Source organism: Pristis pectinata, chromosome 7 (genome assembly GCF_009764475.1).
Source record: "Pristis pectinata isolate sPriPec2 chromosome 7, sPriPec2.1.pri, whole genome shotgun sequence".
In the NCBI taxonomy this organism is placed as follows: Eukaryota; Metazoa; Chordata; class Chondrichthyes; order Rhinopristiformes; family Pristidae; genus Pristis; species Pristis pectinata.
Genome location: NC_067411.1, coordinates 1,438,076 through 1,462,864, shown reverse-complemented (window position 1 = coordinate 1,462,864; position 24,789 = coordinate 1,438,076). Strand labels below are relative to the sequence as shown.

At 48.9% G+C, this 24,789-nt stretch overlaps 2 protein-coding genes across 2 annotated transcripts in view; both read right to left on the bottom strand.

Moving 5' to 3' along the window:
• Positions 1-1,002, bottom strand: part of LOC127572506 (sperm flagellar protein 2-like) — an 80,480-nt gene extending 79,478 nt beyond the window's left edge. The window contains exon 1 of the mRNA XM_052019865.1: positions 944-1,002. The gene's annotated coding sequence lies outside the window, so the exon portion shown is untranslated. The remainder of the gene's footprint in view (positions 1-943) is intronic.
• On the bottom strand, positions 4-16,423 carry LOC127572473 (sperm flagellar protein 2-like). The gene is made up of 7 exons (XM_052019795.1): positions 16,263-16,423; positions 14,336-14,438; positions 10,799-11,051; positions 7,458-7,628; positions 6,605-6,745; positions 925-1,004; positions 4-265 (listed from the first exon to the last, which is right to left on the bottom strand). Exons 1-7 carry the CDS (start codon positions 16,318-16,320, stop codon positions 4-6), a joined length of 1,068 nt encoding a protein of 355 aa, XP_051875755.1. The 5' UTR covers positions 16,321-16,423.
• Positions 16,424-24,789: the final 8,366 nt, after the last annotated feature.

The window sequence follows — 24,789 nt, the reverse complement described above, 5'->3', positions numbered from 1 at the left end:
CCGTCATTTCAAACAGGTCACAGCACTGGCTTGTGACCTCCCCCCGTCCACCCCCTGCAAGTCCCCACCCTCAGGCACAATCCCGGTCTGATTCACCACCTTCCTGCCACTGGAAATAATTTCCTTTTTGTTCTGTTCAAGCCTTTTGGAACCGTAAACAACTCTACCAATCACCTTTAACATTCCCTGCTCCTGGAAGAACAGGCCCAGCTTCTCTTCGTCCCTGCTGAGATCATTCCCAGGACTTTCAAGTAATTCTGTCTGTCTATCAGAGAGTATCAGAGTTTGTTGAACAGGTGGTCTCAGGCATCGAGTTTCTCTGACACTCTGGGGATCTCCATCAGTGACAGTGTCTGCCTGGTTCTATCAGGAGCCTCTGGGTCTCTGGGCCTCTCTATCATATGCCATTCTCTGGATCTGACCCTCAGGCACCGTCTATCTGGGCCCCTTGGCTGGACTGTCTCTGGGTCTCTCTACAGGCAGTGTGAACCTTCATTGGATTGTGCCAGTGTGGCCAGGGGTGCAGCTAATACTGCCACTGCCTCACAGCTCCAGAGAACTGGGTTCAATCCAGACCTCAGGAGCTGTCTGCATGGAGTTTGCATGTTCTCCGTGTGGGTTTCAGCCAAGTGCTCCAGGTTCTGCCCACACCCCAAACCTGCTGGTTAATTTGGCAATGTAAGGCTGGTGCACATGGAAGTAAGTTGGGGAATGATGAATGGGATTGCTCGGAGAGCTGATGAACCCTCAGTGGGTCACGGTCTCCTTCTGTGTCGTAAGGAGTGTCTGCAGCGGTGTGTCCATTACACTGTGTCGGTGTCTCTACCAGAACTGTCAGTGGGACAGCATCCGTCTCCCTGTCTCCCAACATTTGATGGGTGAGCTGTTGAGTTAGGGTTGCTTCTCTCGGTTCTGGCTACTCACCTCGGACTCTCCTCCTCACCTCCAGCAGGCGTCAGGTTCCTCAATATCTTTTCAAACTTTGTGATCTCACTGGTGAACATCTGAAATCACACGGCACAGTGAGTGTGCAGGTGCCAAGCCCACGAGTAACAGCCAGTCCTTCACACCTCAGTACTGGCTCCACTGACCCACTGACTGGTACCCTCTCCCTTCACATCTGGCCCCAAATAACACCACCCTCCCCCCGCCGCAACCACAGGCCCCAAGCTCTCTGCCCCAACCCAGCCAGTTCTGACCCCCACCTCACCTGGTCCCACCCCATCTGCACCCTACCCTTGACATTCAGTGGCATCACCATCACTGAGTCCTCATCATCAATATCCTGGTGTCATCACTGACCAGAACCTGAATTGGACAGCCACAGAAATACCGTGGCGATAGCAGCGGGTCAGAGGCTGGGGATCCAAAGTGAGCAACTCATCCTGGAGCACCCAGCATTTGGAGCTGCTGCTACCGGATACCAAGGAGTTCATAGACAAGAGCTACAGGGAGGCAGTCACTCCGAGGCTGCAGGAGGCAGGTAGCTGGGTGACTGTCAGGAGAAGGGCTGAGAATAGGCAGATAGTGCAGAGTACCCCTGTGGCCGTTCCCCTGAATATACTGCTTTGGATACTGTTGGGGGGAATGACCTACCAGAGGAAAGCCACAGTGACCAGGTGTCTGGCACTGAGCCTGGTTGTGTAGCGCAGAAGGGAAGGGGGGAGAAGAGGAGAGCAGCAGTGATAGGGGATTCAATAGTAAGGGGGGCAGACAGGAGATTCTGTGGACGTGAAAGACACTCCCGGATGGTATGTTGCCTGAGGGTCAGGGACGTCTCAGATCAGGCCCACGGCATTCTGAAGGTGGAGGGTGAACAACCAGAGGTTGTGGTACATATTGGCACCAATGACATAGGTAGGAAAAGGGATGAGGTCCTGAAGAGGGAATATAGGGAAATAGGTAGAAAGCTGAAAAGCAGGACCTCAAGGGTAGTAATCTCTGGAGTGCTGCCTGTGCCGTGTGACAGTGAGGGTAAGAATAGGTTGATTTGGCAGATGAATGCGTGGCTGAGAAATTGGTGCAGGGTTTCTGATTTATTGATCATTGGGATCTCTTCTGGGGAAGGTATGACCTGTAGAAAAGGGTTACACCTGAACTGGAGGGGCACCAATATTCTTGTGGGCAGGTTTGCTAGAGCTGTTGGGGAGGGTTTAAACTAGTTTGGCAGGGGATGGGAACCAGAGTGATAGGTCAGAGGTTGGTGCATTTACTGTACAAGTAGATGCAGAGTGTAGAAAGACCGTGAGGAAGGATAGGCAGTTGGATGGGCTGAAGTGTGTCTACTTTAACGCGAGAGATATCAGGAACAAGGCTGATGAACTTAGAGCAGGGACAGTGTCACAGCTGTAGAAAGGGATGCTCGTCCATTGAGTCAGTGTGGGTGGAAGTCAGAAACAAGAAGGGAGTGATCACTCTATTGGGAGTATTCTACAGACCCCCCAGTAGCAGCAGAGACACTGAGGAGCAGATCGGGAGGCAGATTTTGGAGAGGTGCAAAAATAACAGGGTTGTTGTCATGGGTGATTTCAACTTCCCTAATATTGATTGGCACCTCCTTAGTGTAAAGGGGATAGATGGGGCAGAGTTTGTTCGGTGTGTCCAGGAAGGATTCCTGACACAGTATGTGGACAGGCCGACTAGAGGAGAGGCCATTCTGGACCTGGTACTAGGCAATGAGCCTGATCAGGTTTCAGATCTCTTGGTGGAAGAGCATTTTGGAGATAGTGACCATAACTCCTTGACCTTTACCATAGCCTTGGAGAGGGATAGGAGCAGACGATATGGGAAAGTATTTAACTGGGGGAGGGGGAATTATGATGCTATTAGGCAGGAACTTGGGAGAGTAAATTGGGAACAGATGTTCTTGGGGAAGTGCGTAGCGGAAATGTGGAGGTTGATTAGGGAGTACTTGCATGGTGTTCTGGATAGGTTTGTCCCATTGAGGCAGGGTAAGGATGGTAGAGTGAAGGAACTGTGGTTGACTCGAGATGCAGAATATCTTGTCAAGAGGAAGAAAGAAGTTTACCCGAGGTTTAGAAAGCAAGGATCAGACAGGGCTCTGGAGAGTTACAAGGTAGCCAGGAGGGAGCTTAAGAATGGACTTAGAAGAGCTAGAAGGGGCACGAGAAGGCCTTGGTGAGTAGGATCAAGGGAAACCCCAAGGCGTTCTACACGTATGTGAAGAATAGGAGGATGACTAGAGTGAGGGTGGGACCGACCAGGGATAAAAGAGGAAACATGTGCCTGGAGTCGGAAGAGGTAGGGGAGGTCCTTAATGAATACTTTGCTTCAGTATTCACCAGTGAGGGAGACCTTGACATTTGGGAGGATGGCGTATGACAGGCTGATACACTAGGGCATGTTGACGTGAAGAAAATGTGCTGGAACTTTTGAAAAGCATTAGGATAGATAGGTCACTGGGGCCTGACGGGATATATCCAAGGTTATTACGGGAAGCGAGGGAAGAGATTGCTGTGATCATTTGGCAATGATCTTTGCATCCTCACTGGCCATAAGAGTAGTGCCAGCTGATTGGAGGATGGCAAATGTTGTTCCTTTGTTTAAGAAAGGGAGTAGGGATAACCCTGGAAATTACAGACCAGTGAGTTTTACGGTAGTGTAGCAGTTAACGTAACGCTATTATAACACCAGCGACCTGGGTTCAATTCCTGCCACTGTCTGTAAGAAGTTTGTACGTTGTCCCCGTGTCTGCGTGGGTTTCCTCTGTGTGCTCCGGTTTCCTCCCACATTCCAAAGATGTACGGGTTAGGAAGTTGTGGGCATGCTATGTTGGCGCCAGAAGTGTGGCAACACTTGTGGGCTGCCCCCAGAACACTCTACGCAAAAGATGCATTTCACTGTGTGTTTCAAAGTACATGTGACTAATAAAGATATCTTAATCTTCAGTGGTGGGCAAATTATTGCACAAGATTCTTAGGGACAGGATTTATGGGCATTTGGAGAAGCACAAGCTGATTAGGGACAGTCAGCATGACTTTGTGAGGGGCAGGTTGTGCCTCATGAGCCTGAGTGAATTCTTTGAGGATGTGACAAAGCACATTGAGCTGGGCTGAGCTGTGGCAGATGGAGTTCAACCCGGAAAAGTGTGAAGTGATACACTTTGGAAGATTGAATTTGAAGGCAGAATACAAGGTTAATGGCAGGACATTTAGCAGTGTGGAGGAACAGAGGGATCTTGGGGTCCACATCCATAGATCGCTCAAGGTTGCCACTCAGGTTAATAAGGTTGTTAAGAAGGTGTATGGTGTGCTGGCCTTCGTTAGTCGGGGAATTGAGTTCAAGAGCCATGAGGTAATGTTGGCAGCTCTGTAGAACTCTGGTTAGACCACATTTAGAGTATTATATTCAGTTCTGGTCGCCTCATTATGGGAAGGATGTGGAAGCTTTGGAGAGGGTGCAGAGGAGATTTACCAGGATGCTGCCTGGATTGGAGAGCATGTCTTATGAGGATAGGTTGAGTGAGCTCGGGCTTTTCCCTTTGGAGAGAAGGAGGATGAGAGGTGACCTGATAGAGGTGTACAAGATGATGAGGCATAGATCGAGTGGACAGTCAGACTTTTTCCCAGGGCAACAATTTTGAGGTGATTGGAGGAAGGTATAAGGAGGGTGTTAGAGGTAAGTTTTCTTTATATACGCAGAGAGTGGTGGGTGTGTGGAACACACTGCCAGCAGAGGTTGTGGGGGCAGATACATTAGGGACATTTAAGAGACTCTTAGATAAGCACATGAATGACAGAAAAATGGGGGGCTGTGTGGGAGGGAAGGGTTAGATAGAGCAGGATGAAATGTCGGCACAACATCATGGGCCGAAGGGCCTGTACTGTGCTGTTATGTTCTATGTTCTATGTTCACCTCCTGATATCCTAAGGTCTTTCCACCATTTACAAGGCACGAGCCAGGAGTCTGAAAGAATCCTCTCCAGTTTCCAGGAGAAAGGACCCCACTTGACTGGTTCCCCATTCACCACCACATATGTACATTCATTCCCTCCGTCAGCGGCGCACAGTGGCTGCAGTGTGTACCATCTGCACTTGCTCACTCAGGCTGCTCTGACAGAACCCGATAGGCCTGTGTGCTCTACCACCAAGAAGAACAAGGGCAACAGACATGGGGGGTGGGGGGGCACCACCCACTGCAGGTTCCCCTCCAGGCCAAACATCATGTTGCTTTGGAGGTATATCACTGTTCCTTCATCGTTACTGGGTCTCAATTCTGACCCTCACTCCCTCGCCAACAGCACTCTGTGGTACCGTCACCAGAAAGCCGGCAGCAGGTTAAGGCAGCAGCTCACCCTCACCTCCTGCAGAGCAATTAGGGATGGGCAATAAATGCTTGCCTTCTCAGTGATGCCCAAATCCCAAAACTGAAGGACAAAGCAAGTCTCTTCTGCACCACTGCCCGGTTCTGCACTGCCCTCACACGCCCACTGTGGAACCCTTCATCCGTGCCTTTGTTAACTCTAGATCATTATTCCAATGCCCCCCCCCCCCACCCCCCGGCCAGAATCTACCTCCGGCAATTGTGCCTTCTGCTGCCTGGGCCCTCGGTTCTGAAATTACCTCCATTAACCTCCCCACAACTCCTTAACAACTACCTAGCTCACAAAGTTTTTGTCACCTCCTTGTGGTTTGTTGAAATTCTTTAGGATTATACCACTGTCAGGTACTTTGGGCCCTATTGTTCACCAAAGACATCCACACATGCTGCCACCTCCAGGGATCCTTGAACATACACTGAGGTCCCTCTGTTCCTTCGTACTTCCTGGGGTCCTACCGTCATGGTAGATGTTCTAACCTAATTAGTTCTCTCAAAGTGCATCACCTTGCACTTATCAGGATTAAATTACTTTGTCCATTTTACTAACTGAGCAGTATCTTCCACAGTACCATCCTTATTATCAACATCACCACAGATGTCCATGACATCTTCAATCATACCTCCTACGTTCAAATCCGAATAATTAATGAAGTGTCCTTCTATCTTGTGTATTCCCAACCACAGTCCTGCACCAAGGTACCTTGTTCTCTGAAGGGGCTGTGAAAGACATTAAGATATCAGCCCCTCCCTACACAGTTAGGGATGGGAACTAAATCCCAGCCCGGTACCGACAGCCACAGCCCAAGGATGACAACCTCACGCCAAGGGCCTCCAAACAACATCGACATCAACTTGAAAAACAGCACAAACTTTTGGCCAATACTTATTCAACAACAAACCCACAAACAAAATATCTGCACTCGAGTTCTAATCCATCTCCTGGTCCCCAACTGCTCCATAGATTATTGTCCACCTTACTTTCACCTGTACCACCTCCACCCTCCTCCTCCTTGCTCTCTATTGTTGTTCCCCACACCAATGTTCCCAGCCGTCTAACCGTCAACTGTTATCCTGCATCTACCCTCTCCATTCTCAGCCCTGAAATCTCACCTCATAACTCAGTCCCACCATCTGCAAACAGCTGTTTTCAATGCCTCATGCTCTACGTAAATACAGAAATAAAATTAAAATGCTGGAGACACTCGGCAGGTCAGGCAGCATCTGTGGGAGAGCTACTGTCAACCACATTGCATCAATTCTCTACCTCAGCTTCCTTCTTCCTCAGCTCTTGCTTGCGTTTCTGAATGGCTCTTGCCATTTCTTGTGGCACCTTCTTGGAGATGGGGATGAACGTTGCCTGGATTTTTGCCATCAACTCTTTGTTCTTCCTCTTTGCTTTATGCAGCTGAAACAAGCAGAATAAGAGATGACTTGACGAGGAGTGGACAGGAATAATACAACTTGCATTAGGGTAATGATGCTTCAGTGCCTTGCAGACAATCTCTGCCAATCTCTCTCTCCCCTTTTGTTGGCTGCTCTCCCACTCCCAATCCCTCCCCTCTGTCTTCCTTGTGCACCACCCAATCCCTGCTCTACTCCTGCCTCATGCCACTCCCAATCCCTTCCCTAACCCAGCCTCGTGCCAGTCCTAACCCCGGTCTCCCCCAGCCGTATACATCGTTAGTGCCTGCTCTAACCCAGCCTCGTGCCAGTCCTAACCCCGGTCTCCCCCAGCCTTATACATCGTTAATGCCTGCTCTAACCCAGCCTCGTGCCAGTCCTAACCCCGGTCTCCCCCAGCCGTATACATCGTTAGTGCCTGCTCTAACCCAGCCTCGTGCCAGTCCTAACCCCGGTCTCCCCCAGCCTTATACCATCGTTAGTGCCTGCTCTAACCCAGCCTCATGCCAGTCCTAACCCCGGTCTCCTCCAGCCTTATACCATCGTTAATGCCTGCTCTAACCCAGCCTCGTGCTTTTCTCAGCCGTTGATCAATCCCAGTCCCAATCCCTGCTTTTTCCTGGTCTTTCCCATTTCTCAATCCCTGTTATTTTTTTCTCCATTCTCTCCCTTTCCCAGTACCGGTTCTTTCCGTGTCATTCCTTGCGGAGACCCACCTTTTCCAGGTTTTGGGTCTGCTGCTCTTCCTGAACACTGTGTTGTTTCTGCAGCTCCTGCTCATCCTTAAGGGTCGCCTCCTTCTCAATCTCCTTGTCTTTAGCCACGCAGCGGTCGGAAACTCTACGCAGGACCACGTCAACCTCACGGGGGATCATTGACTTCAGACGCTGGAAAACATGGCAGGCAAGGAAAACCCAGTCAGCAACGGTGCAGCCACAGCAGATCAGCATTTACCATCACTTCTGGGATGCAAGCAGTGCCAGTCAGGCCTGCACATTGCCCGTTACTAACGGACCTTGAAGGTCCGTGAGGCACCTCCCTGAACTACAACAGGGCACTGTTAATCATTACACAGACTGGACAAGTCCAACTGCCACAGTAGCCTTGAGCATAAGTTCATTAAGTGGATTCAAAATGGTTTCTTAGGGCAATGTGGTGAGGAACCAGGAAGCAGATTATTTTAGATCTGACATTGTGTATTAAGGCAGGATTCATTAATGATCTCATAATAAAGAAACTCTTAGGAAAAAGGGACCTTGCACCTTATTGCACTGCACTTTCTCTGTAGCTGTGACACTTTACTCTCTGCTGTAATTGTTTTTACCTGTACTACATCAATACACTCTGTACTAACGCAATGTCACTGCACTGTGTAATGAATTGACCTGCACGATTGGTTTGTAAGACAAGCTTCTCACTGCACCTTGGTACAAATGACAATAATAAACCAATACCAATAGCATAGTAGAATTCAGTCTGAGGGTAGAAACATGGGTCTTTGGAGAGGAGGAGAATGAGAGGTGACTTGATAGAGGTGTACAAGATGATAAGAGGACAGTCAGAGACTTTTTTCCCAGGTCGACAATGGCTAACACAAGGGGACATAATTTTAAGGTGATTGGGGGATGTCAGGAGTAAGTTCTTTGCACAGAGAGTGGTAAACCTCGGCAGAGGTTGTGGGGGCAGATACATTAGGGATGGTTAAGAGACTCTTAGATGGACACATGAATGATAGAGAAATAGGGAGCTATGTGGGAAGGAAGGGTTAGATAGATCTTAGAGCAGGATAAAATGTCGGCACAACATCGTGAGCCAAAGAGCCTGTACTGTGCTGTAGTGTTCTATGTTCTATGGGTCCTAAATAAGTGTCCTAAACTTAAATAAAGGCAATTACAGTGGTATGGGGTCAGAAGAAAATATTTCATGAACCTAGCACCAGTGAAGAAGACAGGCCCTATGAGAAAGATTGACCATCTATGTCCAAGGAAGGTGAGGATGATATCAGATTGAAAAGAAATGCAACCATCTGTGAAGATCGGTTGTAGAGATTAGAAATTTTTTGAACCCAGAGAAAGGATGACTAAAAAATTATGGAGTGGAGAAAATGGAGTATGAAAATATACCATAAAATCATATTGAAACAGACAGTGTGAGCTTATACGGGTTTATAAAGAGGAAGGGCCTGCACTGTGCTGTAGTGTTCTAAGTTCTATGTTCTATGTTCTATGTTCCATGAAGTGAGTAGATAAAGTGAACAATAATCCCTTCAAAGATGAGATTTGGTAACTCGGTTTATTATTGTGACGTGTACCGAGGTCCAGTGAAAACTTGTCCTGCAACCATCCACACAGGTCAATTCATTACACAGTGCATTGAGCTACTACAGTGTAAAACAATAACAGAATGCAGAGTAAAGTGTCACAGCTGCAGAGAAAGTGCAGTGCAGGCAGACAATAAGGTGCAAGGTCATCACGAGGTAGATTGTGAGGTCAAGAGTCCATCTTATTGTACTAGGGGACAGTTCAATAGCCTTATCACAGTGGGATAGAAACTGTCCTTGAGCCTGGTGGTACGTGCCCTCAGGCTTTTGTATCTTCTGCCTGATGGGTGAGGGGAGAAGAGAGAATGTCTGGGGTGGGAGGGGTCTTTCATTATGTTGGCTGCTTTACCGAGGCAGGGAGAAGTGTAGACGGAGTCCATGGAAGGGAGGCTGGTTTCTGTGATGTGCTGAGCTGTGTTCACAACTCTCTGCAGTTTCTTGTGGTTACGGGCAGAGCAGTTGATGCCAAGCCGTGATGCATCCAGATAGCATGCTTTTTATGGTGCATTGATAAAAATTGGTGAGGGTCAAAGGGGATACGTAAATGCAAATTTGTAACTAATAATGGTAAATAAAGAAATGACAGAGGTTCTAAATAATTACTTTGGATCGATCACGGTAGAAAACACCAAAAAAAATGCCAGTAACAATAGAGCAACAAACAAGTAGCTGGAACTCAGTGGATCAGGCAGCATCTGTGGAGGGAAATGGACAGTCGACGTTTCAGGTTGACAGTCCATTTCTGTCCTTTAAGGATAAAGGAGGGAACGTGCATGGAGGTGGAGGATGTGGGTGAGGTTCTGAATAAGTACGTTGCGTCAGTATTCATCAAGGACAAGGACGTGGAGGACAGTGAGATCAGTGTGGGGTGTGCTAATGTGCTCGGGCACTTTGAGATAAAGAAAGAGGTGGTGTTGGGTTTCTTGAAGAACATTAAGGTGAACAAGTCCCCAGGGCCTGATGGGATATACCCCAGGTTATTGAGAGAGGCGAGAGATGAGATTTCTGGGGTCTTGACCAAGATCTTCGTGTCCTCTCCAGCCACAGGCAACGTCACGGAGGACTGGTGAGTAGCTAATGTTGTTCCATTATTCAAAAAGGGAAATAGGTTTAATCCTGGAAACTATAGACTGGTGAGTCTCACATCAGTGGTCAGGAAGTTACTGGAGGGGATACTTAGGAATAGGATTTGTGACCATTTGGAAAACCATGGCCTAATTAGGGACAGCCAGCATGGCTTTGTGTGGAGCAAGACGTGCCTTATTAACTTGGTTGAGTTTTTCAAGGAGGTGACGAAGGTGATTCACGAAGGTAGAGTTGTAGATGTTGTCTACATGGATATTAGTAAGCCATTTGACAAGGTCCCTCATGGGAGGCTCATCCAGAAGACTAAGATGCATGGGATCCACAGTGACTTGGTTGTTTGAATTCAGAATTGGCCTGCCCATAGAAGACAGAGGGTAGTGGTCGATGGGACTTATTCTGGCTGGAGGTCCGTGATTAGTGGTGTTCCTCAACATTCAATCTCTCCAGATACAGCAAATCTACCGTCCCTGGTACTAGTCTGGTGAATCTTCACTGTAGTCTATGGAAAGTAAGCCTGGGACAACATTCAGGCATGAGCTGATAATGGTACATCTTCTCCCAGTCCCTCTCACTATCCCTCCAACTCCTCTCTTTCTCCCCTTAACACCTCTGCCCCCTGTTCCCTTTTGCCCCCACCTTGCCCCCATTCACCTCTTTGTACATCTCAGCACTGATGCTTGCGAGTTTGGCTGCTGCAGGAGGTCTCATGGTTTCCATCGCCAGTTTGGAGAGATGGGCATTCTCTTTCCTGCGGAGTGCAATGTAGATCTGATACAGGAGGCGTGTGGCCACTCCATGCTGTTCCTCAATGAGTGCCTTCACCACATTGTCACTGATCATCACCCCCAAGAGCTGCAGAGTGGGTAACAGGCGCTGAAAGTTATTGAGCTGAGAAGCTGCATTTCTGAGGAGAAAAGAAGAGATCAGTGGGCAGAGGGAGAGAGACCGCGCTTCCTGAGTGATACAATTCACTGTTGGGACTGGGTTACACCATGCACTGGCTCAGGTTACAGCAGGTAAGCGTGACATTCTAACTGTACTGGATGAGATTTCAGTGCAGCTGTATATTGATTGGGATTACTATGTTCAAACCTACAGGGTTTTAAACACCAAGAGTCCACAATACCAGAAGATCCATTTCAACATGATCTTCCAGTCACACAATTAGGAATGAGTGAGTGCCTTCATCCTGGTGAAGGTGGAATTCAAACGGTGTGGCGAGAGGTGTTTCTGTCACTGACAACAAAACCACATCTCTGAGGAAACAAGTTCACATCATCTTGGTGAACATGGATCCTGCCGATCCCCACACTTGATCCCCTTAAGTGAATTAGGAGCAGGAGTAAACCACTCGGGACCTCAAGTCTACTCCATCATTTCAGTGGCCACGGTTCATCCATTTGTACCCTCAACTCCAGATTCCCATTCACTCCCAGTAACCTTTCACCCCCTGCTCATTGGGGGTCAATCTCCCAAAGACTCTGCTCCAAAGACTCAGTGCCCTCTGACTCAAAATAAGGGTCTCATTAAGACCGCATCTGTCTTAAATGGGTGACTTTATTTTTAAACAGTGACCTCTAGTTCTAGATCTTCCCAGAAGAGAAACATCCTCTCCACACCCACCCTCAGGATCTTGTGTTTCAATCAGATCCCCTCTGACGTTTCTAAGCTCCAGCAGAAGAAGGCCTGGCCTCACAAGGTAATCTGCCTACTGCAGGTACACCTAATAAACCTCTGAGTTACTTCCAACTCACTAACTTCCTTCCTTAAATAAGGTGACCAACACCACACAGGTAGGTGTTGTAGGTGTGGTCTCACTTCGGACCTATAAAAATTGAAGTGGAATCTCCCTACTTTTGTATTCAATTATCTTCACCATAAACAATAATAGTCTGTTAGCTTTGCTAACTGTTGTACTTACAAACCAGCCTTCTGTGAATCATGCACTAGGAAACCCAGATCTTTCTACGTTGCAGAGCTCGACAATCTCTCACTGTTTAGATAAAATGCTTCATTCCATTCTTCCTGCCAAATGGATAATTCCCCATTTCCCACATCATTCTGCACCTGCCAGATCTTTGCCCACTCACTGAACCTGTCCACATCCCTCTGCAGTTTCCTTATGTCCTCTTCACAACTTACTCTCCTGCTTATCTTTGTGTCATCAGTAAATTAAGCGACCAGTGCTTCATTTTATGTCCTCATTCACCCAAGTCATTTATATAAATTATACTGAGTTGAGGTCCCAGCGCTGATCCCAGTGGCACACCACTTGTCACATCTCACTAACAAGGAAATGGCCCATTCATGCTACCGTCTCCTTTTAGCTAACCAATATTCTAGCCACACCAACATGTTATCTCCTATATGGGTCCAATCATCCATATTTGATCCTGAGCTCGGGTGCTGTCTGTGTGGAGCTTGGACATTCTCCCTGTGACTGCATGTGTTTCCCCTTGGTTCTCCAGTTTCCTCATGGCCCAAAAACATTTGGGTCAGTAGGTTAATTGGCCGCTGTAAATTGTCCCTTGTACCACGCAAGTGGCACAAGAATCAGGGGATCTGATGAGCCTGTGAGAAGAAATGGTTACTGGGCAATGTGGCAGAATGGGACAGATGGGACTGCTCTGGGAGATAGCATTGACTTGATAGGCCAAATGACCTCCTTCACTGTCATAAGAAAATGTGAAATATGTAATACACTGTGAACTTTTATCTTCTGCAAGAACCTTTAGTGTGGTGCTTTATCAAATGCCTTCTGGAAATGCAAGTCTGGTAGATCCACCGGTTCCCCTTTATCTGCAGCACACATTATTTTTGTTCAATGAACTCCAGTAGATTGTTCAAAGCTGAATCACTGTGAATTTTTCCACAGTGCCCTGTTTAGTCACAGCTTCTAACACTTTCCCAATGCAGGTGCTAAGCTAACTGACCTGTAAAGGAGTTTCATTTATTGTTTTCCTGTCAAATAGAACCTTTCCTGAATCCAAAGTTTCAGAAAATTAAGATCAACACATTGGCAACTTCACCAGCCAATTCTTTCAAGACCTCAGCCTCCTTTTCATCTCATCCTTAGATCACTGAACATCCATCATCCTCTGGGACAGGCAACTCTACATATTCACAACCTTCAGTGAAAGTTTCTCTCACACCTCCTCAGTTCTAAGGAGAATACCCACGATATCTCCATTCTAAGTTGCTGCGCAGGTCGACAGGGTTGTTATGGAGCGTTGGCCTTCATTAGTCGGGGTACTGAGTTCAAGAGCCGTGAGGTGATGTTGCAGCTCTATAGAACTCTAGTTAGACCACACTTGGAGTATTGTGTTCAGTTCTGGTCTCCTCATTATAGGAAGGATGTGGAAGCTTTAGAGAGGGTGCAGAGGAGATTTACCAGGATGCTGCCTGGATTGGAGAGCATGTCTTATGAGGATAGGTTGAGTGAACTAGGGCTTTTCTCTTTGGGGAGGAGGAGGATGAGAGGTGACTTGATAGAGGTGTACAAGATGATAAGAGGCATAGATCGAGTGGACAGTCAGAGACTTTATCCCAGGGTGACGATGGCTAACACAAGGGGACATAATTTTAAGGTGATTGGAGGAAGGTATAAGGGGGATGTCAGGGGTAAGTTTTTTTTTAAACACATAGAGTGGTGGGTGCATGGAACGCACTGCCGACAGAGGTTGTGGGGACAGATACATTAGGGACATTTAAGAGACTCTTAGATAGAAACATGAATGAAAGAGAAATGGAGGGCTCTGTGGGAGGAAAGGGTTAGATAGATCTTAGAGCAGGATAAAATGTCAGCACAACATTGTGGGCCAAAGGGCCTGTACTGTGCTGTAATGTTCCATGTTCTATGCCCTCTAATCCAGGCAACATTCTGGTAAACCTCCTCTGCACCCTCTCCAAAGCCTTCACATCCTTCCAATAATGGGGTGACCAGAACTGAATGCAATGCTCCAGATGGGGCCTAATCAAAGGTTTATAAAGCTGCAGCATCACTTCCTGACTCTTGAACTCAGTGCCTCGACTAATCAAGGCAAGCGTGCTAATTGCACTGCTCCTGCCTCTGTCCAGAATTGCAAAGCTTTCAATCCCAATAATCCTTGCCAGCCTATGCTCCATGTGCAGTATGGCTTGTCTTCCATAGATTTACTTAATTTTCCAGAAGGTGAAAAGTTTTCTCACCTGCCCTGGGAGAACTGATCAAAATCCCCTTGAAGCTGGTGCTTGTTGAGAATCTCTCCAATCAGGTAGCCTGTGGAAAACTCTTTTGCAAATGTTCTGGGCTCTTAAAACAGGGAAATAACAATTAGTCCAAACAGCTGGCATACCCTGAGGAGAAGTCTCCACTGCTGTGATTTCTTTCTTGCTCTGGCTCTCTCTGGGGCTCACACGTTTGAGATAGAGATGAGGTTGAATGATTTTCCCAAAGGGTGGTGAGTCTTTGGAACTCTCTTCCTCAAGGGCAGTGGAAGCATAGAATGTGAATAGTTTTAAAGCAGAGGTGTATGGGTTCTTGATAAACAAAGAGATGGAAGGTTTCTGGGAGATTACAATCAGACCACCCTCGATCTTATTAAGTGGCAGGCAGACTCGAGGGGCTGAGTGGCCTACTCCTGCTTCCTGTTCATATGCACCCTCTCTCCATCCCTGCATCTCTTCTGTGGGAGGAGTAGTAATTGGGGGGGGGTGAGTACTGAGGGGGGGTGGCATTGAGGGGGCATTGCACCGTGGGAGGGGCAGTACTGAGGGAGGGTGGCACTGAGGGGGGCAGTACTGAGGGGGCATTGCACCTTGGGGGGGGTGGCACTGAGCACCCCACCGTGGGGGGGGACACCCACCACCGACCTCACCCATTCCTCCCTTCCCGTCTGCTGAATCCACCTCATCTCTTTAACCTGTCCCATCTCCCCCCCTCTGCCCTCTCCCCTCTGCCCCCACCCCTCTGCCCTCTCCCCTCTGCCCCCACCCCTCTGCCCCCACCCCTCTGCCCCCGCCACTCTGCCCCCGCCACTCTGCCCCCGCCCCTCTATCTCCAACCCTCCTGCATACAGTCCCGTACCCACTCACCCTCCTCGTGCCCATCATCATCCTCCCTCCACCAGCCTGACCCTTACCCACTTTCCCTCCCCCTCCCCATCACTCTCCTGCCCCCACCCTCCCCTCACCATCCTGCCCCTCACTCTTCCCACCCTCCCACCCCCATACCCATCCCCCTCGTCCCTTCCCCCCTCCTGCCCCTCACCCATCTGCAGTCACTCACTCACCCACCTCCTGCTCCTCATCCCCCACCCACTCTCCAGATCCCCACCCACCCACTCTCTGGGACCCCCGCCCCTCCCACCCACTCTCCAGAACCATGACCCTCCAGCCCTCCACCCACCCACACTCCGGGACCACTCACTCTCCGGGACCCCCCCCCCCACCCGCCCACTCTCCGGGACACCCCCCAACCCACCCACTCTCCGGGACCACGCCCCCCCCACCCACCCACCCACTCTCCGGGACCCCCCCCCCCACCCACCCACTCTCCGGGACCCCCCCACCCACCCACCACCCACTCTCCGGGACCCCCACCACCCCCCCAACCCACCCACTCTCCGGGACCCCCACCACCCCCCCAACCCACCCACTCTCCGGGACCCCCCTCCACCCACCACCCACTCTCCGGGACCCCCACCACCCCCCCAACCCACCCACTCTCCGGGACCCCCCTCCACCCACCACCCACTCTCCGGGACCCCCACCACCCCCCCCAACCCACCCACTCTCCGGGACCCCCCCCCCACCCACTCTCCGGGACCCACTCTCCGGGACCCCCCCCCCCCACCCACTCTCCGGGACCCCCCCCCCCCACCCACCCACCCACCCACCCACTCTCCGGGACCCCCCCCCCCACCCACTCTCCGGGACCCCCCCCCCCCCACCCACCCACCCACCCACCCACCCACCCACTCTCCGGGACCCCCCCCCACCCACTCTCCGGGACCCCCCCCCCCCCACCCACTCTCCGGGACCCCCCCCCCCCCACCCACCCACCCACCCACCCACTCTCCGGGACCCCCCCCCCCCCCACCCACTCTCCGGGACCCCCACCACCCCCCCAACCCACCCACTCTCCGGGACAGCCTCAGCTCGTCGTTCAGCCACCGGCACAGAATCTCCGTCATTTTCGTGGCCTCCGGCCTCCGCTTGCGGCGTCACCATGGAGACAGCGTCCTTGGAAACAGGCCCAGCCCCTCGCTGCGCGTCACCAGGACACGGTCCGTCACCGGACGCGCCTCCAAATCCCCGTCCACCGCTCAGTTACGTCTTAGACCCCACCCACTCTTCAAGTGCGCTTTCAATTGCCGCCCACCCCCTCCCGGGCCCAGTGGTGTAGCGGTTAGCGTAACGGTTTACAGAGCCGGGGACCCGGGTTCAATCCCCGCCGTTGTCTGTAAGGAGTTTGTTCTCCCCGTGTCTGTGTGGGTTTCCTCCGGGTGCTCCGGTTTCCTCCCACATTCCAAAGACGTACAGGTTAGGAAGCTGTGGGCGTGTTATGTTGGTGCTGGAAGTGTGGTGACACCTGCGGGCTGCCCCCAGAACACTCTACGCAAAAGATGCATTTCACTGTGTGTTTCGATGTACAAGGTACCTGATCCAGTGTTCAGCATGTCTTTGACTTCTGTGTTTGCAGAGTTGGAAACATGCTGAAGATCAAACTCAGACATTTCTCTCTCTCAGTCCAAATTGTACTTGGATGAAGGGCTGGATGCACTTAATTAACTTATGTATGTTTGTCTACACTTATTATTTCCTTATATTTAATTACATTTAGAAGTAAATTTTATTTTTTGGTCATTATTTAAGTCCACTTAAACTGTTTTTAAATATCAGAGACATTTATAAACAGTGAAAATATGCCACTGATAGCAGCAAGCTGTCAACAGCCATCAAGGCAGTGCTGGGGCGGAGCCTCAGCTTCCAACACCTGTGACCAGGTCACTATTCACAGCACACTTAGCCTCATGCAACAGCCACAGCAGGGCTTCTAGCATGAACTCCCGGCAGGTGTGGCAGCAGATAAGTGCAGCCATGGGATTGGCACAGAGGCGTGTGCCACCAGAAACTTGGAGAACTGGATTGAACACAAATGGGTCAAATTTTGCAATCCTCTCTAAATATAGAGAGAAGCCAGAAAACTGGAAAATGCAAACGTGACTGCCTTGTTTAAAAAGGCATTTAAGGACATGCCTGGTGACTACATTCCAATCAATTTAGCCTCAGTGGTAGGGAAGCTTTTAGAAACTATAATTAGGGGGAAAATTTGATAGGCACTTCACAAAGTTTAATAAAAAGGAACTAGTCAGCACAGATGTGATAATGCAACTCATGTTTGCCTAACCTGATTGAAGTTTTTAATGACGTACCAGGGAAGGTGGAAGGTAATGCCGTAGAGATCATTCTGTATATATTTTCACAAGCCATTTGACAAAATTCTACCTAAAGGCTGGTTAGCAAAATTGAGGACCCTGGAATAAAAGAAGCAGTGGCAGTATAGATACAAAAAACTGGCTTTAGACAGGATATGTGGGAGGAAGAGGTTAGATAGTCTTAGGTGTGGTTTGAAGGTCAGCACAACATGGTGGGCCGAAGGGCCTGTATTGTGCTGTATTGTTCTATGGTTCTATCTTGTTGTATCTGCTTCCACCACCACCGACTGGCAGCCCATCCCAGGCACCCACCACTTACCCCACACGTCTCTTTTAAGCCTTCCCCCTCACACCTCTTTATACCCCCTCCCCCACCCTCATGACCTGCCCATCTATTCCCCACCTCTTTCCCTTTATTCCATGGTCCTCCACCCTCTCCTTCCGGATTCCTCCTCCTTCAGCCCTTTGCCTCCTCTACCTATCACCTCTCAGCTTCTTACATCTTCCCCCTTCCCTCTCTCCCCGGACTCACCTCTCACCTGCCTGCGTGAGCTCCTCCCCCTCCCCCCACCTTCTTATTCTGGCTTCTGCCCTCTTCCTTTCCAGTCCCGATGAAGGGTCTCAGCCCAAAACGTTGACTGTTTATTTCCGTCCACAGGTGCTGCCTGACCTGCATTTTGTGTGTGTTGCTCCAGATTCTGGCATCTGCACAGTCTCTTGTCTCTCAGTCATCGAGGCACGTTATCTTGTTTTTCTTAGGTCCCAAGATGACAGCGGTCTTCTTAAAGCAGGTGGGAACCTCAGATTGATAGGAAAGATTTAGAGGAATATGGGCCAAACGCAGGCAAATGGGACTAGCCTAGATGGGCATGGTGCCGAAGGGTCTGTTTCCGTGCTGTATGACTCCATATCTGCACTCCAGAAATTCTTCCTCTACAATATTATTGCTGATTTGGTTTGTCCAATCTTTCTGTAAATTGAAGTCGTCCACTCCTCGAGTTGTACCCTTATTGCATGCATTTCTAATTTCCTGTTTGGGTCTGTACACCCTGACTAACATCTCCTGTATCTTGGTGTTCCTTAGTTCCACCTAATGTAGATTCCACATCAGGGTTCTCACAGCTGAGACCAACATACAAAATATAAGGAGTAAAGATAGGGTGGACAGTAAGAAAATGTTCCTCGTAGTTGAGGAGTCTATGACCAAAGGGCATAGGTTTAAGTGAGGAGTAGGAAGGTTAGAGGGGATCGGTCAAAGAATTTCTCATAGAGAGAGTGACTGGAATCTGCCTTAGTAGTGGAGGCAGGCACTTCCACAACAATTAAGAAGCATCAATAGGAGCTCTTGAATGGCCAAGACATAGAAGGTAAGGGACCAAGTCGAGGGTCAGCATGGTTGTGTACTCGTTAGTTGGCATGGGCACAGTGAAGTTGGATCACTCCCTGACCTGAACATATTCAGCAGGTAAGGACACATTTTTCTGTTTGTATTTCAGAGGAGATGTTTCTGTGGATGGGAACAGTATCGCAAATTTCACTGCTTCTCATCATCAACCACAGTGCTGCTATGTTGCTAATTTTGATGAGATCATAAGATCTTTTGAGAAGATCACTGTTCTCTCACCTTTGTTCAGGCACTGTGAGAAGCCAGAAGGTGCTAGCTGTCGTGAAGGTGTCACATCAAAACAATGGTTTACCACATCCCCATCTGGTGACAACGTATCTGAGAATGCATAAACACAACGTGTCCAACTGCACGACAAGACCATGATACCCTGTGGCTGTCTCCATTGATGTTAATCCAGTTCCATGTGCCAAGTGTCCGTTGCTCCCGCTCCTCATCCCAGTTTCAGCTGACAGCTTGGATGAGAAACCTTGTCCCCTGCTAACTTGCACCATGTCCTTTCCACCCATCAATCCTCTGATCCAAACCTGTTCTGAGATGACATTAAGCAAGACCTAGACTTTAAAGATTCCCCCCAACCCCACACCCTCCCTGTATAGCTGCCCCAGGGATGGACAGTGTAAAGGATGTGAAACACACTTGCAGTGGAGATGTTACTGAGCCCACCATGGATCCCCAACATGGCAGCAAGGTAGGAGTAGAGGGAATTGTTTCTGGTTTCATGAGCTGGTGAGTATGTGAACAGAAGGGTAGGTCAGATGAATGTGTGGCTGAAGGAATGGTGCAGGGGATGGGCTTTAGGTTCCAGGATTCCTGGGACTGATGCTGGGGACGTTGGGATCTGTACAAGTGGGACAGGTTACACCTTAACCAGAATGGGACCAACATCCTTGTGGGGAGGTTTGCTTGTGCTGTTGGGGAGTTGGCAGGATGGGGCTCAGTGTAGATGCGTGGATGGAGAGGAACAGTCACCTTGAGGAGAGATATTTAGTCAGCCCAGTAGGTAGAGCAGGTGGGTAAGTGCACATAGGAGAACTCAAAGACAAATTGCATCTATTTTAATGCAAGTAGTCTAACTAGTAAAGTGGATGAACTCAAAGTTGCAACGTATGTGGAGAATTACTATATTGTTGCCATCACTGAGGCGTGATGGAAGTGTGGGCAGGACCGTGACTCAGTATCTCAGAGTATAGAATATTCAGGTGAGACACGGGGGGAGGAAGAGAGGAGGTGGCATTGCACTGTTAGTCAATGACTGCATTACTTCAGTATTGAGGGAGGATATCCCAGAAGGCCCCTCGAACAAGGGTGTATGTGTAGAGATTCACAACAATCACTTTGCTGTGGTGTATTACAGACTTCCTGACAGTCAACAAGAAGTAGAGGAACAGATACATCAGCAGAGATAGGAGAATAGGGTTATAGTACTTGGGGATTTTAAGTTCCCAAATATTAACTAGGATTGCCTCTGCATAAAAGGTTCAGGGGGTGGAATTTGAGATGTGTTCAAGAGAACTTTTCTATCGATAGACCAACGAGGGAATGAAGCTGGTCAAACGGAGGAAGTGTTAATCGGGGATCATTTTAGGAGTTGTAACCATAACTCCATTTATGTCAGAGAGTTTATGGAAAAGGATTAGATTGGACCAGAAATAAGTGTGCTAAATTGGGGGAAGGCCAATTTCATTGGTATGTCAGGACCTGGCAAAGGTTGACTGGGAGAACCTACTTGCAGATAAGTCAACATCTGCTCAGTGGTATGCATCCAAAGGGGAGACAGAGAGTTCCATTGCAACTTGTAAAGGTAAAAGCCAGGGGTAACAAGTACAGAACACCCTGGATGTTGAAGGTTATTGGGGGTTATAAAGAGAGAGAAGGAAACATGGCAGGTGTAGGGAACCAAAGATAGCAACATAGAAACATAGAAAACCTACAGCACAATTCAGGCCCTTCGGCCCACAAAGCTGTGCCAAACATGTCCCTACCCTAGAAATTACCAGGCTTACCCATAGCCCTCTATTTTACTCAGCTCCATGTACCTATCCAACAGTCTCTTAAAAGACCCTTTCGTATCCGCCTCCACCACCGTTGCCGGCAGCCCATTTCATGGACTCACCACTCTCTGAGTAAAAAACTTACCCCTGACATCTCCTCTATAGCTACTCCCCAGCACCTTAAACCTGTCCTCTTGTGGCCACCATTTCAGCCCTGGGGAAAAGCCTCTGACTATCTATCCAATCAATGCCTCTCATCATCTTGTATACCTCTTTCAGGTCCCCCCTCATCCTCCGTCGCTCCAAGGAGAAATGGCTGAGTTCCCTCAACCTGCTTTCATAAGGCATGCTCCGCATTCCAGGCAGCATCCTTGTAAATCTCCTCTGCACCCTCTCTATGGCTTCCACATCCTTCCTGCAGTGAGGTGACCAGAACTGAGCACAATACTCCAAGTGGGGTCTGACCAGGGTCCTATATAGCTGCAACAATACCTCTCGGCTCCTAAATTCAATTCCCCGATTGATGAAGGACAATACACCATATGCCTTCTTAACCACAGAGTCAACCTGCGCAGCCGCTTTGAGCGTCCTATGGACTCGGACCCCAAGATCCCTCTGATCCTCCACACTGCCAAGAGTCCTACCATTAATACTATATTCTGCCATCATATTTGACCTACCAAAATGAACCACTTCACACTTATCTGGGTTGAACTGCATCTGCCACTTCTCAGCCCAACTTTGCATTCTATCTATGTCCCTCTGTAACCTCTGACAGCCCTCCACACTATCCACAACACCCCCAACCTTTGTGTCATCCGCAAACTTACTAACCCATCCCTCCACTTCCTCATCCAGGTCATTTATAAAAATCACAAAGAGTAAGGATCCCAGTACAATCCCTGAGGTACACGACTGGTCACCGACCTCCACTCAGAATACAACCCTTCAACAACCACTCTTTGCCTTCTGTGGGCCAGCCAGTTCTGGATCCACACTGCAATGTCCCCTTGGATCCCATGTCTCCTCACCTTCTCCATTAAGCCTCGCATGGGGCACCTTATCAAACGCCTTGCTGAAATCCATATACACTACATCTACTGCTCTCCCTTCATCGATGTGCTTAGTCACATCCTCAAAAAATTCAATCAGGCTCGTAAGGCTGGACCTGCCCTTCACAAAGCCATGCTGACTATTCCTAATCATATCATAGCTCTCCAAATGTTCATAAATCCTGCCTCTCAGGATCTTCTCCATCAGTTTACCAACCACTGAGGTGAGACTCACCGGTCTATAATTCCCTGGGTTATCCCTACTCCCCTTCTTGAATAAGGGAACAACATCCGCAACCCTCCAATCTTCCAGAACCTCTCCGTCTCCATTGATGATGCAAAGATCATCGTCAGAGGCTCCGCAATCTCTTCCCTCGCCTCCCACAGCAGCCTGAGGTACATCTCATCCGGTCCCGGCGACTTATCCAATTTGATGCAAATTCCAAAAGTTTCAGCACCTTCTCCTTTCTAATATCTACATGCTCAAGCTTTTCAGGCCGCTGCAAGTCCCCACTACAATCCCCCAGATCTTTTACCGTGGTGAATACTGATGTAAAGTATTCATTAAGTACCTCTGCTATTTCTTCCAGATCCATACACACTTTCCCACTGCTGCACTTGATAGGCCCTATTCTTTCATATCTCATCCTCTTGCTCTTCACATACTTGTAGAACGCCTTGGGGTTTTCCTTAATCCTGCCCACCAAGGCCTTCTCATGCCCCCTTCTGGCTCTCCTAATCTCCTTCTTAAGCTCCTTCCTATTAGCCTTATACTCTCTAACATTACCTAGCTCTCTGTACCTTTTGTAAGCTTTTCTTTTCCTTTTGACTAGGTTTATTACAGCCTTTGTACACCATGGTTCCTGTATCCTCTCGTGACTCTCCTGCCTCATTGGAACATGCCTATGCAGAACTCCACCCATATATCCCCTGAATATTTGTCACATTTCTTCCATACTTTTCCCAGAGAACATATGTTCCCAATTCAATCTTCCAATTTCCTGCCTGAGAGCCTCATAATTCCCTTTATTCCAAGTAAACGCCTTTCTAGCCTGTCTGTTCCTATCTCTCTCCAGTGCTAACGGAAAGGAGATAGAATTATGATCACTATCACCAAAATGTTCACCCGCTGAGAGATCTGACACCTGACCAGGTTCATTTCCCAATTACAAATCAAGCACAGTCTCTCCTCTTGTAGGCCTATCTACATATTGTGTCAAGAATCCTTCCTGAACACACTTAACAAACTCCACCCCATCTAAACCCCTCACTGTCTGGAGATGCCAGTCGATGTTTGGGAAATTAAAATCCCCCATCACAACTCTGTTATTCTCACACCTTTCCAGGATCTGCTTCCCTATCTGCTCCTCAATAACCCTGTCACTATTGGGCGGCCTATAAAAAACACCCAGCAAAGTTATCGACCCCTTCCTGTTCCTAACCTCCACCCACAGAGACTCCGTAGACAATCCCTCCACAACATCTACCTTTTCCGCAGCCGTGACACTATCTCTGATCAACAGTGCCACTCCCCCACCTCTTTTGCCTCCCTCCCTGTCCTTTCTGAAACATCTAAAACCCGGCACTTGTATCAACCATTCCAGCCCTGGAGCCATCCAAGTCTCCGTAATGGCCACCACATCATAGCTCCTAGTATCGATCCAAGCTCTAAGCTCATCCGCCTTGTTCACAATACTCCTTGCGTTAAAGTAGACACATCTCAAGCCTGTCTGAACACGTCCCTTCTCTATCACCTGCCTATGGTACTTACTCCTAGCCAAACACCTCTTCCCCAGTCTCTCCAGTATGGATCCCACCCCCCAACAATTCTAGTTTAAACCATCCCCAGTAGCCTTAGCCTCATCTGAGTGAGGCCCAACTGGAGGACAGAAAGTAGAGGGAGGTGCTTAAAAACAAAATTAAGAAGGCAAAGAAGGGTCATGAGAAATCACTGGCAGAGCAGATTAGGGAAAATCTGAAGGCTTTCATGCAAGTATATGAAGGGCAAAAGAATAACCAGGGAGAGAGTAGGCCCAAAACCTGGTAAAGTTCTGGATAGTAAGGAAGATTGTCAAAGGATTCAGCAGGTATAGACCAGTTGGAAATGAGGTCAGAGGAATGGCAGATGGAGCTTAATCCCGACAAGTGTGAGGTGTTGCACTTTGGGAGGTCAAATGTAAGAGGAAAATATAGAGTAAATGACAGGACCCTTGCAAGCATTATGTGCAGAGGGATCTTGAGGTGCAAGCCCATAGCTCCCTGAAGGTGTGTAGATAGTAGGTGATACAGAAGGCTTATACCATAGAACCATAGAACCATACAGCACAAAACAGGCCCTTTGGCCCACCATGTTGTGCCGTCCATCAAACCACCCTCACACTACCTAACCCCTTCCTCCCGCATATCCCTCTATCTCACATTCCTCCATATGCCTATCCAACAAACTCTTGAACTTGTCCAATGTATCTGCCTCCACCACCACCCCAGGCAGTGTATTCCATGCACCAACCACTCTCTGGGTGAAAAACCTCCCCCTGACATCTCCCCTGAACCTCCCACCTGTAACCTTAAAGCCATGCCCTCTCGTCTTGAGCATTGGTGCCCTGGGAAGGAGGCGCTGACTGTCTACTCTATCTATTCCTCTCAATATTTTATACACCTCTATCATGTCTCCCCTCATCCTCCTCCTCTCCAATGAGTAAAGCCCCAGCTCCCTTAGTCTCTCCTCGTAATCCATACTCTCCAATCCAGGCAGCATCCTGGTAAATCTCCT

Coding starts and splice junctions, on each gene's coding strand:
- LOC127572473 (XM_052019795.1), bottom strand. CDS start 16,320: ATGACGGAGATTCTGTGCCGGTGGCTGAACGACGAGCTGAGGCTGTCC. Junction 11,052..14,335: donor GATCAGTTCTCCCAGGGCAG/GTGAGAAAACTT, acceptor TTTTCTCCTCAG/AAATGCAGCTTCTCAGCTCA. Junction 7,629..10,798: donor GTGCTGAGATGTACAAAGAG/GTGAATGGGGGC, acceptor CATGTTTTCCAG/CGTCTGAAGTCAATGATCCC.